Here is a 14,185-nt window from a genome sequence, read left to right on the forward strand (position 1 = left end):
TACCATCAATACATGAATGGCACTCATCTCTGTTTCTCTATCGCATCTGAATCAGGAGAAGCCCTGGAGGCCCTGGGTCACAGTGATGGGGTGGATGAGGGAATGTAAGTTGAGATTGAATCCTGGCAAGATGGAGGCGTCGTGGGTGAATGGTACCCGTGTGTAAGAAATTTGTCAATTGCTTATTGTGGACAGGGATGCATTTCCTTTGAAGTAGCAGGAGCAGATAGAATTTTGGAGGTGTTTCGGATTCAGCTTTGTTATTGGAGGCCCAGATAGCCTCATTGGCTAAAAGCACCTTCTACCAGCTTCTCCTGACATGACAGCTATGGCCTTTCCTGGACTGGGAGAGCTTGACCACAACAATTTAGGCATTGGTGACTGACTTTGTGGGGATTGCCTTGCACTTAACCCTGCACTTAGAGAGAGGGGTGTGTGTGTGTAGACAAAGACACACACACACACACACACACACACACACACACACGTGCCAGTTCCAAATGGTGTGTGGATTTGGAAGAATCAGTGGAACAAAACAACTAATTGCTATAATCACCATTTAATTAGAGCCTATGCAACATATTTTCCGCAGAGAGCAACAAAGGTCTGTGTACCCAGTTGTCTTCAGATTTGGTATCCCTGCTGTAAAGGACCTTAATTTTTGTACAGCACATGGTTAATTCTAGGTGCTCTTAGCAATAATAAATGGTGTTTTTTTATGCCTCTTGAAGTAATGACTGTTGCAGTTCCTCTCATGTGTTTTGAGTACTGCAGAGTGAAAGGGAAGGATAAAGATTTGTTGCCTGTGGCTGGGGGGGAGGGATTTCTCTTGAGAGGCAGTGGTGTTTGTTATGCTTTTCACTCCGTTTGAAATACTTTCTGGAATCATAAAAATAAAAGGATTCGGTTGTTTGAAATGGGTGTGTTTATTTTTGTCCTTTTATTTTTTTATCTTCTTTTAGCTGGAAAGTGAGATTTCCACTACAGCGGATGATTATAGCTCTGAGGTAAGAGCAAAACTGATGCTTCATGTGCTGCAGTGGGTTTTCATACTTGACTGTTTTTCTGTTTAAAGACAACAGTAAAATATTTAGTAACGTTTTGTATTTTTTAAATGTTGTAAATGATACATTAATGTTTGCTGAGAGAAAGTGAGTCATGTAAAATCTTTATAAATGAAAAGTAATGGTTGTGCTTTTTAAGTTCTTTGTTGTGCAGGTATGGCGGGTATGTAAAAATAAGAAATTAGAACCATGCTGAAATTTGAAAGGGAAATGTTTGTATCACAGCTTGTCGGTTACTGTTGCACCCTGTTATTTCATTATACTTTTTAGTGTTCTGGATATATCATTATTTCCTTTCTATAGCAGATTAAATGCCAAGGTGAGTAAGCTAAAATTATTAACAGGAAAGTTTTTTGGTGAGAAAATGTCTATGAAGGAAACACTCAGCATGAGCAAGACTTATAGTGCCAATATTTATTTGCAAACTTGGTCAGCAACTCTGTTCAGTTGCCCATGGAAAAGTCTGTCTGTGTTGAGTGCATAGATACAGAGAAATGTAATGTTTCCTATCTCTATAACTATAGTTAAGAGATTAGAAAAGGTTGTGGGCTTGCAGATTTCCTCCCATCATCTCCTGCTAATCATGATGTAGTGTTACAGCTGCAATGATGATTCTAGTTTTGTATATATCCTAGGTATTTTATGTATAATGAGCTTCTGATTTATTTAAGTTAAATATATTTAGTTATGAATACCAAATGAACCATTTTCACTTAACAGCTATTACTTCTGTCTTGTTTCATGTACATACCGTGCATATTAAGTGAAAAATATACAGGCTGTGTGTCTGTCTGTGGCAAGCACCAGCAGAGAATAGCAGTGGCTGTCCCATTGTCAAAGAGGCTTTATTTTGTCTCTGTTATGGCAGTAGTCTAGCACCTGTACTGGCTTGGTGCCAGTACGCCATTGCTTGGAAGAAGCCCCAGGCAAGTGCAGACTATGGAAGATTGCTCCCAAACCACTAAATCAAGTGGAGTAAAAAATCCAGATATTCTTACAGAACACTTAGCAGGAGTAGAAAACTCCTAGTAATTATTGCAATTTGATGGTGAACACAAATGTGTAGTTCAAACACATGTAGTTTTACAGCTAAGGTTTGCAGAGGATACTTGTTCCAAAGTTTATAATTTTAATAATAGCAACTGCATCCCAGCTCCCTAGATCTGCTTCCTCTACTCCCAGATCTATCTCCAATACAAGGTGTGCTTGAAGATTATATATTTGTGTTTTTACAATTCCCAGAACCTGAATATTTTCTGTAAACGGCAGAGATTTAAGAAAAGCCATGCATGTGCATGTGTTAATAAAGTTTGCAGGATTTCACATTATACTAAAACTTTCCCCCTATACTAGTATTTGTTTACAGAATGTGCTACCATCCTATAAACCAGGGGTGGAAAACCTATGGCCTTGCAGTTGTTGCTGAACTCTTAACTTCCATCAGTCCCAGCCTGCTTAACCAATAGTCAATTATGAAAGCTGTAGTCTAGCCAGATCTGGAAGACTACAGGTTTCCCATCTCTGCTATAGAACTATAAAATAGGATAATGGTTAAAAAAAATAGTTTATCTTCCCATTTTCCTTGTGTTGTTAGCCCTAAGCCAGTGAATTGTTACAGCGTTCCTGTTCATTTGTTGGCTGTCTGCAGGAAGCCTCCAGAACACAAGCCACCCCAAAGCTAACAAAAAGAAAAAACCCCAGCTGTATTTCCAATATCAGCTACTTGTAAAGCTTGATTTAGGCTGCAATTCTATACCCACTTAACTTGGATTAAGTCCTACTGAACTCAGTGATGTTTATTTATGTGTAGACATGTATAGAATTGCACTGTGTGACAGTTGCATACCTTGAACTGTTTTGTTTTTGCAATGGTGAATATATGCAAAAGTGAATATATTTTTGTACTGAGTTCATATAGCCATTATAACAAAACAGGTGATTCCACCCCCCTGATAAATTATTACTACTATATGGTTTAAGTGGATCCTACCTGGGAGAATCTAGAATGACAGCAGCTGGAATTTTTTTTAAAGGAAAATATTATCTGCTTAAAGCACCACCTTTAGCAAAACTGTCTGCCGCTTTTGATAACATTAAGCTTTTGCTTAATTACTGGAGTCATGACAAATGTAAAATAATTATTGGAGCCCATGCTTGCGACCAAATAACCCAGCAAGAGTGGAATAGCATTTGTGAGTTTCCTAGAGAGAATCATTTGGAGAATTTACAGCTTCAAGTAATTTCAAGAATTTACAGCTTTTACTGTATTGACATGAGACTAGTTGCTCTTTAAAACTGTGGTATGCTTTCAGAATTTTAGGAGATTGATACATTTTGGGGGCCAGTTATTTACTTAATTTAAAGTAAAAATGTGATACTGACCTCTTGTGGTAGAAGGTGTTACAGTCGTACCTTGGAAGCTGAATGGAATCCATTCCTGAAGTCCGTTCAACTTCCAAAATCTTTGGAAACTAAGGTGCGGCTTCTGATTGGCTGCAGAAAGCTCCTGCAGCAAATTGGAAGCTGAGCCAGAAATTTGGGTTCCAAATAACGTTCAGAAACCGGAATACTCACTTCCGGGTTTGCAGAGTTTGGGAGCCAATATGTTCGACTTGCAAGGCGTTCGTCAACCAAGGTATGACTGTACTATATATTTCATACGTTGAATTGTTTTGTTGCTTTTAAGTCTTGAGCATATATCTTGTATGCTGGATGATATGGTTGCCATATGTCCGGAATTTCCTGGACATATCCAGAATACTGTAGTCAGAAGCAGCACCCGGATGGAAATTGGGGGGGGGGGTCCAGGAAAATCCAGACGTATGGCAAACCCATGTTGGCAGTGTCTTTTTTGCCACCTTCCTTAAAAATAGCTCAAAAACGTATGTTTTGTGTTTTTGCCATAACAGCGAAACAGCTTTGCTCGCTCTCCCCCCCCCAAAAAAAGCTTAACAATTTTTGTGTTGGATTGGATTTTCACTTTTTGAAACATGACAACCCTATATAAAGGAATTGCGTTTCAAGCACATTTGCCTTAAACTTTTAACTTTCTGTTGTGCATCTGTAAGAAACATGCAGAACCATACTGAGAAATACATAGAAGGCTTCCACGTGGAAAGGTATTGATAGTTTAGGAGGGCTGTGGGATCCTAGGCACCCACATTGGAGTTTAGGAGCACTTTTGTATCTAGAGGCCCCATCTGAACTATTGTATACATTTAAAGCAGCATTATACCACTTTAAGCTTTCATGGCTCCCCTGCCCCAAATAATCCTGGGAATCATAGTTTGTTAAGGGTGCTGAGAGTTATTAGGAGACCTCCTCTTTCCTTTCGCTGAGCAACAATTCCAGAGTTAGCACATGGGGCAAGTTTCAAGCACCCTCCTGCACAGGCGGAAAGTGGTTCTTGAACTCTTTAGAAGAGGAAGATGCAAAAATGCCTCCCAGAGGCATCACTTCGCAGTGCATGGTAGCCCACTCTGGATAACCTCAATATTGGGACAAGTTTCTTCATGGAAACGTAGCATCTATTTGTCTGAATCCCAACTGCTCTGAGACCTGCGGGTATAAGGCGGTATAAAATTCAATAAATAATAATAATATAAGATGGACCTAGGGTACTATGGGAGGATGGAATTCACATATGAGATGAAAAGGATGGGGAATGTAGTATGTTCTGCCCTGATAGGGAACTCATTTATATATTGTACCTTGGAGGGTTTTTTATGAATTGGTATCTGCACATTCTGCAAAAGGTTTAATGCTCTGCTATATTCAAACCACCAGTTTATTTTCAGTAGCGCTTAATAATTCACATGCTTTCTGTGCGCCTTTACACCGTGGCGAAAATCTTCAGTACAAAATTGTTGAGTTAAAACGAAGTTTTAAGTTGGAACGAGATGACCTGGAATAATAACGGACTAGTTCAGCAGACAAATTCTGCAGCACTTTTTATTGAACAGTAATGTTAACGACTTCTGTGTTTTGCTGTTCAGTGCTGTAAGCATAGACATTAGATTGCAGGTTACTATATTTTAATAGTGTTCTATTCCTCAGCCCAGAGTCTGGCTTTCTGGGAGTGAATTACTTACTTACTTACTTACCTGCTTACTTAGCTTTTATTTATTTTGTAACATTTATACACCGCTTGTTTGCAGAAAAAACCTCAAAGCGGTTTACTAAAAAGGTAAAATAATGAAATTATCACTTAAAATTTTACAGCAAAAAGTTAAAACAACAAAAGACTGTAACAAATTGAAACTCTCATGAACTTTCTAAACATCTGCGTAGGTTTGTCTAAATAAGAATGTTTTTAGCAGGTGCCAAAAAGAATATAGTGAAGGTGCTTCATATCAGTAGTGTTGTGGGTGCTAAGACCCCCCCCCCCATACACAATATTTTATGGGAATCTTGAGCAAATCATGGCAGAGTATTCTTTTCAAAATCATGTCACTTAAAATTTAGATATTTGGCCCTTTCATGCACCTTCATTCTCATAAGGCAATAATTCATAGAATTAACTCCCAGTGAAACAACAAAAATACATTGATAACTTATTTCTGCCAGCTTTTAAAGTCTGTCTTTTGGTGTATGTATATTACAGAAACATTGATCTATTTTCTGCTGATATGCACATCTTACTTTTGGACAGCATATTCATATCATATCTTTTAAAATAAAAAGCTGCTACATGGCAAATTGGTATGTAAATCTGAACACTGTGGATTTGGAACCCTATAAATATACAAACTGTTTATCTGAACTGGTTCAGATTTTTGTATGGAAAACATGCTATGGAAAACGGCAGTGTTCTTTGTTATATCTTACTGTCCAAAAAGCTATGGACTTACTGGCTGTATTTGCATAATTTGAGGGAGGAATAAAATGTAAACAGGCAAAACTAGAATCTGAGGCTGTAATCCTGTGTATGTTTGCTGAGGAATAAGCCCCTTTGAATTCCATGGGACTTAATTGTGAGTAAATATGTGCAGGGTTGCATTGTAAGTTACAATTTAAATTTATAATGCATCTAGAAATTCTTTTTATACAGGTAAATGGTTGCAGTTTTTTGACAAGAACAGAGGTACCTGCAGACTTTATTAGGGTATAGTATTTAAAATTAAATCATGGCACTCAATACTAAACACACTTGATGCTTTGCATTGGGGAATGTATGAGGATTGCTAACAGAAATTCATTTCCTTGCATGCTATAAAAGTTTACTACCTTATGTAGTTTATACATGTATGCTATTGCTTCTTCAGTAATCTTTGGAAGACAAAATTCAGTTTATAACTGATGTCACAGCAGTGCTGTATTGTTACTGCTCTTCTGGAGCAAATTATACTAACAAAACAGGTTTCCATAGCAATGTGCTAAAGTGCTATCTGATGAGAAGGAAATGTTTTAAGTATCCTCACCTTGAACAAATTTTATAAAATGCTGAGATGCTAAGGAACTTGGATTGGTTTAGGAAGAAGAATTTGGATTTGGAGAGAATTATTCTGAGCTTGGGATACAGCATTCTATAGCACGACTGGAGATGATGGAGAATGAATTGGCTGGAAAACAGCAAGAGATTGAAGAGCTAAACAGAGAGCTAGAAGAAATGAGGGCAGCATATGGTACAGAAGGATTGCAACAGGTATAATTACCTTACGTTGCTTTCTGCATGCTTTGTAGCCGTACACACAGTCCTTCAGTATTGCTTGTCATAATTCAAAGGCATTGAATGTGAGAGAGAAGAATGTCAGTGGTGTCCATGTTCATTATCATTTTGCTTTATGAAAGAATGCCATATGTCGTAACGCTTTCTATCTCTTTTGGTTTTGTGTTCATGAGTTTTGCTCTTGGCTCTGTGAGTTATAGCAGTAGAAAAATTGACCCTCTATTGAAAAGACATGGGGTCGTCCCATCCCCACCAATGCAGCCTATTTATGTGTTTTTGTTCTTGTTTTTAAAAAGGACAGTGCCAAAATAGCACTTGCTCCTCCTATTAAACAAGAAGAACCTTGCTACCTGAGTTGTACTACAAACAGAATGAAATCACCTGCCTAGTTCTTAAGTAAGGAAAATGGCTGCTAAAATTGTGTCTGCCCCATATTATTAAAGGTTCTCTGTATGTAATGTGTATATGTGACAATAGTCCACATTGGTTTCTCATCTGTCCCTGCCCCCGGTAAAGATGGGGGTGACCATGGGAACAGCATGGCTGAGCAATCTGCCCAGTCATGGAATTTTTGTGCAACCATACTGGAACAAGATTTCAGCCAGCCATGTAGATTCACTGCTGGGTAATTTGCATGCACGCCATGCACATTTAGATAATTTACATGTGTGTCAATGGGCAATGTACACATGTGCATCTGATTTATAGATGTAGATGTATAGAGTGGCTGGCGCAACCCTGTCATACGGGCGGTGTACAAATAAATTATTATAAATTATTATTTGGCCTTTGGCCTGGTGCTTCTGTGCATCAGCTGACAGAGGACAGTGCCAACTGCAAACCAAACAAAAATCCGGAGGGGAAATTCGAAATATGTTGAAGGAAATTATTGCGTCTATTTGCAAACCCACTCCATTCCTAAAAATAGTTTTCATAATGTGTTTTGAGTGTGACAAGTCTTTGTCAGTGGCAGTAGTCACTACTTGTTTCCTGAGTGAGGGGCTTCTTTATATTAGGGAGAGTGCTTTATAGCCCAAGCTTTCTGTGCAACCCCTTTCCCTTTGTATCCCCCATAATCCCATCCCAAAAACTATTCCAGAAAGTGTAGAGATAACCTGATGCAGCAAGGAGCAGTGGAAGAAGAACCAGGAAATGGGGAGTGTATTCAAGCACTTGGAAGGTGGCACGTGATTCTTTGGTTCTTGGCCATTGTTTGTTCTGATAGGCCAGATAATTCTTATTCTTACCAAGCATCTGGTTTTTTAAAAAATACCTTAAATCAAGGAAATTGTATATGCTGCCTTGGCCCCATTGGAGTCAAAAGGTGGGATAAATATTTGATTAAATAAAAATTAATAAATGAACAGCTATAGTTGTTTCCTGCATTTAATTGAAGCTGCTTTTGGACCAAATTCATTTAGCTTAGTAGTGTACCTTTTCATGTAGGTTGTCTTGTTTTTCCTTTGATACTTTGCTGTTTAGATTGTATGCGTGAGCATTCATTTGTGCTTTGCATTGTACATTGTCACTCTACATGGAGATTATTTGGAGAGGTTGTGAGCTTTTTGCTTGGTTCTGCAATCTTGAATGAACGAAAAATGATCTAGATTTTAAAAACATACTGCATACTGCTGTGCTATTTACTTATCTTAGATACGCCTTTAGACTGTACAACCTTGTACCAGTTTGACTTTCTTGATTTAATTCTACTCTTAGCATTTTTGCTTTTCAATAAGAGCTAACTGGTGCATGTTTTTTGCTTTATATTGAAACAATTTTTGTTTGTCTAGAATTTAAAAAGCTCCCATTTTAATGCTAAAACTCAATCCTTTGGATTGGTTGAATAGTCTCAGAAGAGAATATTTACCTGAGATGTGTGGCACATGGATTCTTTTGCTTTCCTTTCGTTCACCTTCTGTCTTGTATTACTTTTTCAGATGCTTTGCCCACATGTATGCCCATTTAGTATTCCATATTTATTTTTATGCAATATTGCAGAAAAACCCTAAAATTGTGCTGTTGTTTGATTAAAGTGGTATTGTGTACCAGAATATACCTGAGTGGATGTACAGAGCTCAGGGATTTATAAATGCCAGACATTGCATCTTTTGCAACTGGTAGGAACAGATTACAGACTTGGAAGAGCATTTGCTATGCTTTGGGTGTGGGTAGAAGCTTTTAAAAATGACTTGAATGTGGATTTTAATAGTGGCAACTATTTTGTACAAAGTGGTAACTGTCAGCACTCCTTTGTTCAGAATTTTTAACTAGGTGAAGCTTGTTAGGTTTTTTTTTAAAGATATGGCAGTATTTAATTGTTTGTAGACTCTAAATCTTATATTGAAGTGTAAGGTCCATCAAGTTTGACAGGAAGAGAGAGGCTTTGGATCTCTCCAGAAGAAGGTTCCAGTCCTTTCCCAAATCCATTACTGTTCAGTCACCATTACCTTCATCACTGAGGCCAGTGGAACTGGCAGAGCAAAGGGTTGCAACAATGTCTGCTTTATTTCTGCAATATTTCTAGTATTGTCTCTGAATTCTGCAGTCTGCTTATATATATTCCAGTTTTTATTAAAACAGTTCCAAAATCTTCCTCTGGGGAAAAGCTTTAGAATGGGGGACAGGAGAGTTCAGTTTAAACCTCTTTAAAAATAGAACTTTTAAAGGGCCATCAAATATTCGCCTTTTAAAGTGTTAATTAGGGAAACAATATTCCTGGTCAGTACACAATTGTACTTGGAAAGCTATGCTGGAAACATGTATCTTTTAGTGTTTCTCCAGAATAGCTGCTGCAGAATGTATCTTTTAGTGTTTCTCCAGAATAGCTGCTGCTGATATGAACCATGTTAATACTACAATTTCACCTCCTTTAGTTACAAGAATTTGAGGCTGCTATCAAAAAAAGAGATGACATTATCACACAGCTCACTGCTAATCTGCAACAAGCAAGGAAAGAAAAGGATGAAACAATGAAGGAATTTTTGGAATTGACTGAACAGAGTCAAAAACTGCAAATTCAGTTTCAACATGTAAGTTATTGGTAACAAAATTTATTAGCCTTGAAGGCAGTGCCAAAATACATACAAGGCAGCCTGTCTCCTCTTCCATTGGGAAGTCCTGCTTCAGTATGATATATTGATGTCTCCCACTGCCCACCCCCCACACTGTGCAGGGATTAGTCCCAGTGAATAAAGTGGGACTTACCTCAGTGCAAACTGTTTGCAATTCTGTTAAAGCTAATAAATTTTGTGGGCTTATTTATGAGGTTGCTCTGAAGGTGTGGCCAATAAATTGGCTTGCCTCATCACACTACAGGTTAACTGCTACAGCTTGGCTTATACTTTTTGTTCCTTGTAATTTGGACACTACGGAAAGAGAATGTATATCTGACATCATGCAACCTTTATTGGGACAAATAATTTTGTCTCATTGCATCCAAGACAGTTTGCTTCACAAAAATGACCCACAAAAATACAGTGGCGGAAAGGCTGAGCGGGCCCATATTGTACTCCAGGCTTGCAGAGAGTAACAACATTAATTCTCTAGAATACAACGAATGTGCTGCTTTAATGGAAAAGAAATGAAGAATGCTAATTGGCTCCAACCACCATATAATTTGATAATTGTTATTCAAGCAGTTGATCTTTAATAAGTAATTCTGTGTATAAGTTGCAGGCAAGTGAAGCTTTAAGGAACACTAGTCATAGCAGCACGGCTGCTGACTTACTGCAAGCAAAACAGCAGATCCTTGCATATCAGCAACAGCTAGAAGAACAGGAGCAGCTATTGAAGAATTCTCAAGTGAAAAATGAAGACTTTGAACTGCAAGTTTCCTTTCTGCAACAGAGAGTCACTGCCTTCGAAATGGTATATTTCTCATTAAGCTTGTGTTTTTTAGAGGCATGTGGTGATGGTTGAAAAGAGATTTAATCTCTTTGCTTCAAGTGTATAGGATTATCTAATTGTTACAGCATGCAAACACGGGAACACACTGCATATTTGTGTGAGTGTTATGAAAAAGTGCTTCCTTTTAGAATTATTGAAAATATTGTTCTAAACCGCTGTGATATATTTCTATGCAGTATATAAATATGTTGACAACTAAATAAACAAATTAAATATATGCAACCTCAAAAAAACTGAAATGAATTTGGACCTCTTAGAATATCATATATGGAAGATACCTTGATGCCATATAAATGGTCAAGAATTTATCAGTTCTTATGCAAAATTTGAACAACTTCATTGACAACCATCAAAGGCAGTGTTGAACTAGATGTTCATGTTTTTGTGTCTTTTTGTAATATATTAATAATACATGTTGTTTGTGGTGGGGGATCTTATAAGATAGATGTGATGGGTATAGTCATTCTAGTTAAATTGTGTGTCGCTCCCGATTACATATAAAAAAGGATGGTGGGGACCAAAGGGAGTCTAATGTTTACATTTAAATGGTTGTGTGGGTAGCTGAACCTTCCTCCACCTTACTTTCTCACCTCAGATACTATCACTACTGCTATTTTTCCTTCTCCTCCTTCTGCTCCCGCTCCCAATCTGTTCATCATAGGATTCCTAACCTGGGCCATTTCCAGTATGCTTATTCTTAATATTTATTGGTCATTTTCCTCACAAAAGTGACCCAGAGTGAGTTATCAAAACAAGTTGGGAGATGATTCAGGGAAAGGATTCTGCTCATTTCTCTCATTTCCCTTTTTGTGAAGTAAATATTAGATTATCTCCCCACCACCACACACACACACATACATACATACACAATGGGACAGGCACACGAACAGTTAATGGCTTTAAGTTAAATTTGATAACGTAAAGTAAAAAGAAGCACATTGTACATACGGTAGGCATCTATTTAAAATAGTGTGTATATGCTTTGGAAATCACTCTATATGCTGTCTTCAGAACATGCAGAAAATGGGCAATACCACTTGAAATCATTTTGTTTTGTTTTTATAAAGCAGTAAGTCAAATATGGTAATTCAAGAAATCAAAGCAACTTATTTCTATTACAGGAAAAATGTAAAACAGAGGAAGATTTTACAAAGAGAAAACTACGGGAAAAAGAAACAGCTATTGAAGAATTGGAGGCAAAAATTTTAGAAGAGGAAGAAAATATATTTATTCTTCAGAAAAAACTGTCAGCTGCTGAGAACTCACTTGAAGAAGTAAAAGAAGAGATCTTGCAAAAGAATCAAGAAATACAGAATGTGAGAGTAGAATTAAGCAGCTCTAAACAAAAGGAAAGGCAATGTTCTGATGAAATAAAGCAATTAATGGGAACTGTGGAAGAGCTACAAAAACGATATCACAAAGATAGCCAGCATGACAATGATATTGTAGAAAGAATGGAACTTGAAGCACAAAGGAGACTTGCAGACCTCAGAGCAGAATTGGAGGAAGTTCATGGGCAGCAGATTGTGCAAATGAAGCAAGAGTTGGTTAGGGAACATACAATGGAGATTGAAAAGCTTCTTGCCCAACAAAAAGCAGATATGGAGAGAACGTTGAGTTTACACTCTGGTAATACTAATGAAGACCAGATGCATTTAATGAATATTGCAATTAACGAATTGAACCTCATGCTTCAGGAAGCTACTTACCAGAAAGAAAAGGTGAGGCAAGATTTATCACAGCAGCTTGAAATATTATCCTCAGAAAAGTCTGCTCTGCAAAATAAAGTTGAAGATCTTTGTCAAGAGCTGGACTTTGCAAGAGAGCAAATTCAGAGAGCCAAGCAGACCATAAATGAGAGAGAATCAAAGTTACATGAAGTAGACCAGTTACAAATCACTACCGCAGAACTGAAAGCACAACTTGCTGCTGCATCTGAGATCAGGGAAGAATTAGAAGAGAAACATGAGGCAGAAGTTACAAATTACAAAATAAAACTTGAAATGCTAGAAAGAGAAAAGGATGCAGTTTTGGGCAGGATGGCTGAATCTCAAGAAGCTGAACTAGAGAGACTGAGGACTCATCTTTTGTTCAGCCATGAAGAAGAGTTATCAAAACTTAGAGATGATCTACAGCAAGAGCACAGAATAAACACTGAAAATCTTAAAGATAATATGATTATGCAGTCGAAACAGCAGTTGGATGACTTACAAAATGAAATGAGCAAAAAGATGGAAGCTATGCAATTTGAAAATGAAAACTTAATAGCAAAGCAGAATGAGCTCACATTAGAAATAGCAAGGCTAAAAGATTTGCAGGAGTCTATTGTAAATTCTAAATCTGAAGAAATGATGCTTCAGATCCAGGACCTCCAAAAGGAGATAGAAGCGCTTAGACTAGGAGAAAAAGAAAAGGGAACACTTGAGCAGGAAGTTCAGGTGTTGCAGCTGAAAACAGAATTATTAGAAAAGCAAATGAAAGAACGAGAAGATAGTTTTCAAGAAAAATGTACCTTACTTGAATCACAAAACAATTTTCTTGAAGACAAAAGCAATGCTCTGAAAGAGAAGCTAAAGAAATATTCTATTAGGAATACAGAAGAAAGCTTCCCTGATGGCATTAGTTCCGAGTCAGAAGAATTTGATTTGCAAAGCAGAATAGACAACCTGATAGCAGAAAATGAGAAACTTGTAAAACAAGATATTGAACTTAAAGAAGAGATTGAAAGGCTACAGAATTCCTTTTCATTTGCTGAGCATAATTACCAGGAGCTCCAAAAAACCCATGCTTCTCTACTAAAGGTAAAATTGGATTTAGAAGAGAGCAAGGACAAGCGAGAAGCAGAGTATGAAGCCAAGCTCCGGGCTTTGGCAGATGAGATCCAACATTTACAAGGAGATACATCAGTTGTACTGAAAAATCAAAGTACGATTGTTTGTGGTAAGAGAGAGAAGATCCTAAGATCAGAAACATTTGATGTTGAGGAGGTTGTTGAAAAAGACACAACAGAGCTTATGGAAAAGCTTGAGGTCACTCAGCGTGAGAAGCTAGAACTTTCACTGAGACTTTCTGATCTTTCTGAACAATTGAAATTAAAGAGTAGTCAGATATGCCAATTAAATGAAGAAGTTAGATCTCTAAAACAAGATAAAGAGCACATGTCAGTGAAATGTAAAGAACTAGAAGTGCTAGTTAGCCACAGACTGGAAGAGAATATGAACTCATGTGAACATGAGACAAAATACCCCAATGGGGGGCTACAGACAGATCACCCCAGAGTTTGTGAACACACAGGCTTTGTTCCTGATTCATACAAAGACTATGACAAAGCTATAAGAGAGGAGAAACTGATAGCAAACCAGAGTGTGGTTCATCATGTTCCAGTGGAAGAGACAATTGAACATTCAATATCAGAGCCAGAATCACTGCTGGATAACTTTCACCAAATGAATGATGGGCTAGCAGGAGGCTCTTCATGTCTGAACCATTTGCAAAGTGAAAGTGAGCTTCAGGAGCAGTTGGATATGCTGAAATCTGAACAGGTATT

General features: G+C 37.6%; 1 protein-coding gene across 38 annotated transcripts in view; it reads left to right on the top strand.

Moving 5' to 3' along the window:
* AKAP9 (A-kinase anchoring protein 9) overlaps positions 1-14,185 on the top strand; it is a 109,738-nt gene that overhangs the window by 20,632 nt on the left and 74,921 nt on the right. For 20 of the 38 annotated variants that reach the window (XM_083704441.1, XM_083704459.1, XM_083704468.1 and 17 more), the window contains exons 3-8: positions 963-1,007; positions 6,115-6,168; positions 6,538-6,708; positions 9,606-9,761; positions 10,402-10,599; positions 11,760-14,180. In XM_083704441.1, coding sequence (XP_083560567.1) covers positions 963-1,007; positions 6,115-6,168; positions 6,538-6,708; positions 9,606-9,761; positions 10,402-10,599; positions 11,760-14,180 — 3,045 coding nt within the window. The remainder of the gene's footprint in view (positions 1-962; positions 1,008-6,114; positions 6,169-6,537; positions 6,709-9,605; positions 9,762-10,401; positions 10,600-11,759; positions 14,181-14,185) is intronic. The other 18 variants (XM_083704475.1, XM_083704446.1, XM_083704471.1 and 15 more) reach the window with 5 other exon arrangements.

Source organism: Podarcis gaigeae, assembly GCF_964106915.1.
Source record: "Podarcis gaigeae genome assembly, chromosome: 12".
NCBI classification, from domain to species: domain Eukaryota; kingdom Metazoa; phylum Chordata; class Lepidosauria; order Squamata; family Lacertidae; genus Podarcis; species Podarcis gaigeae.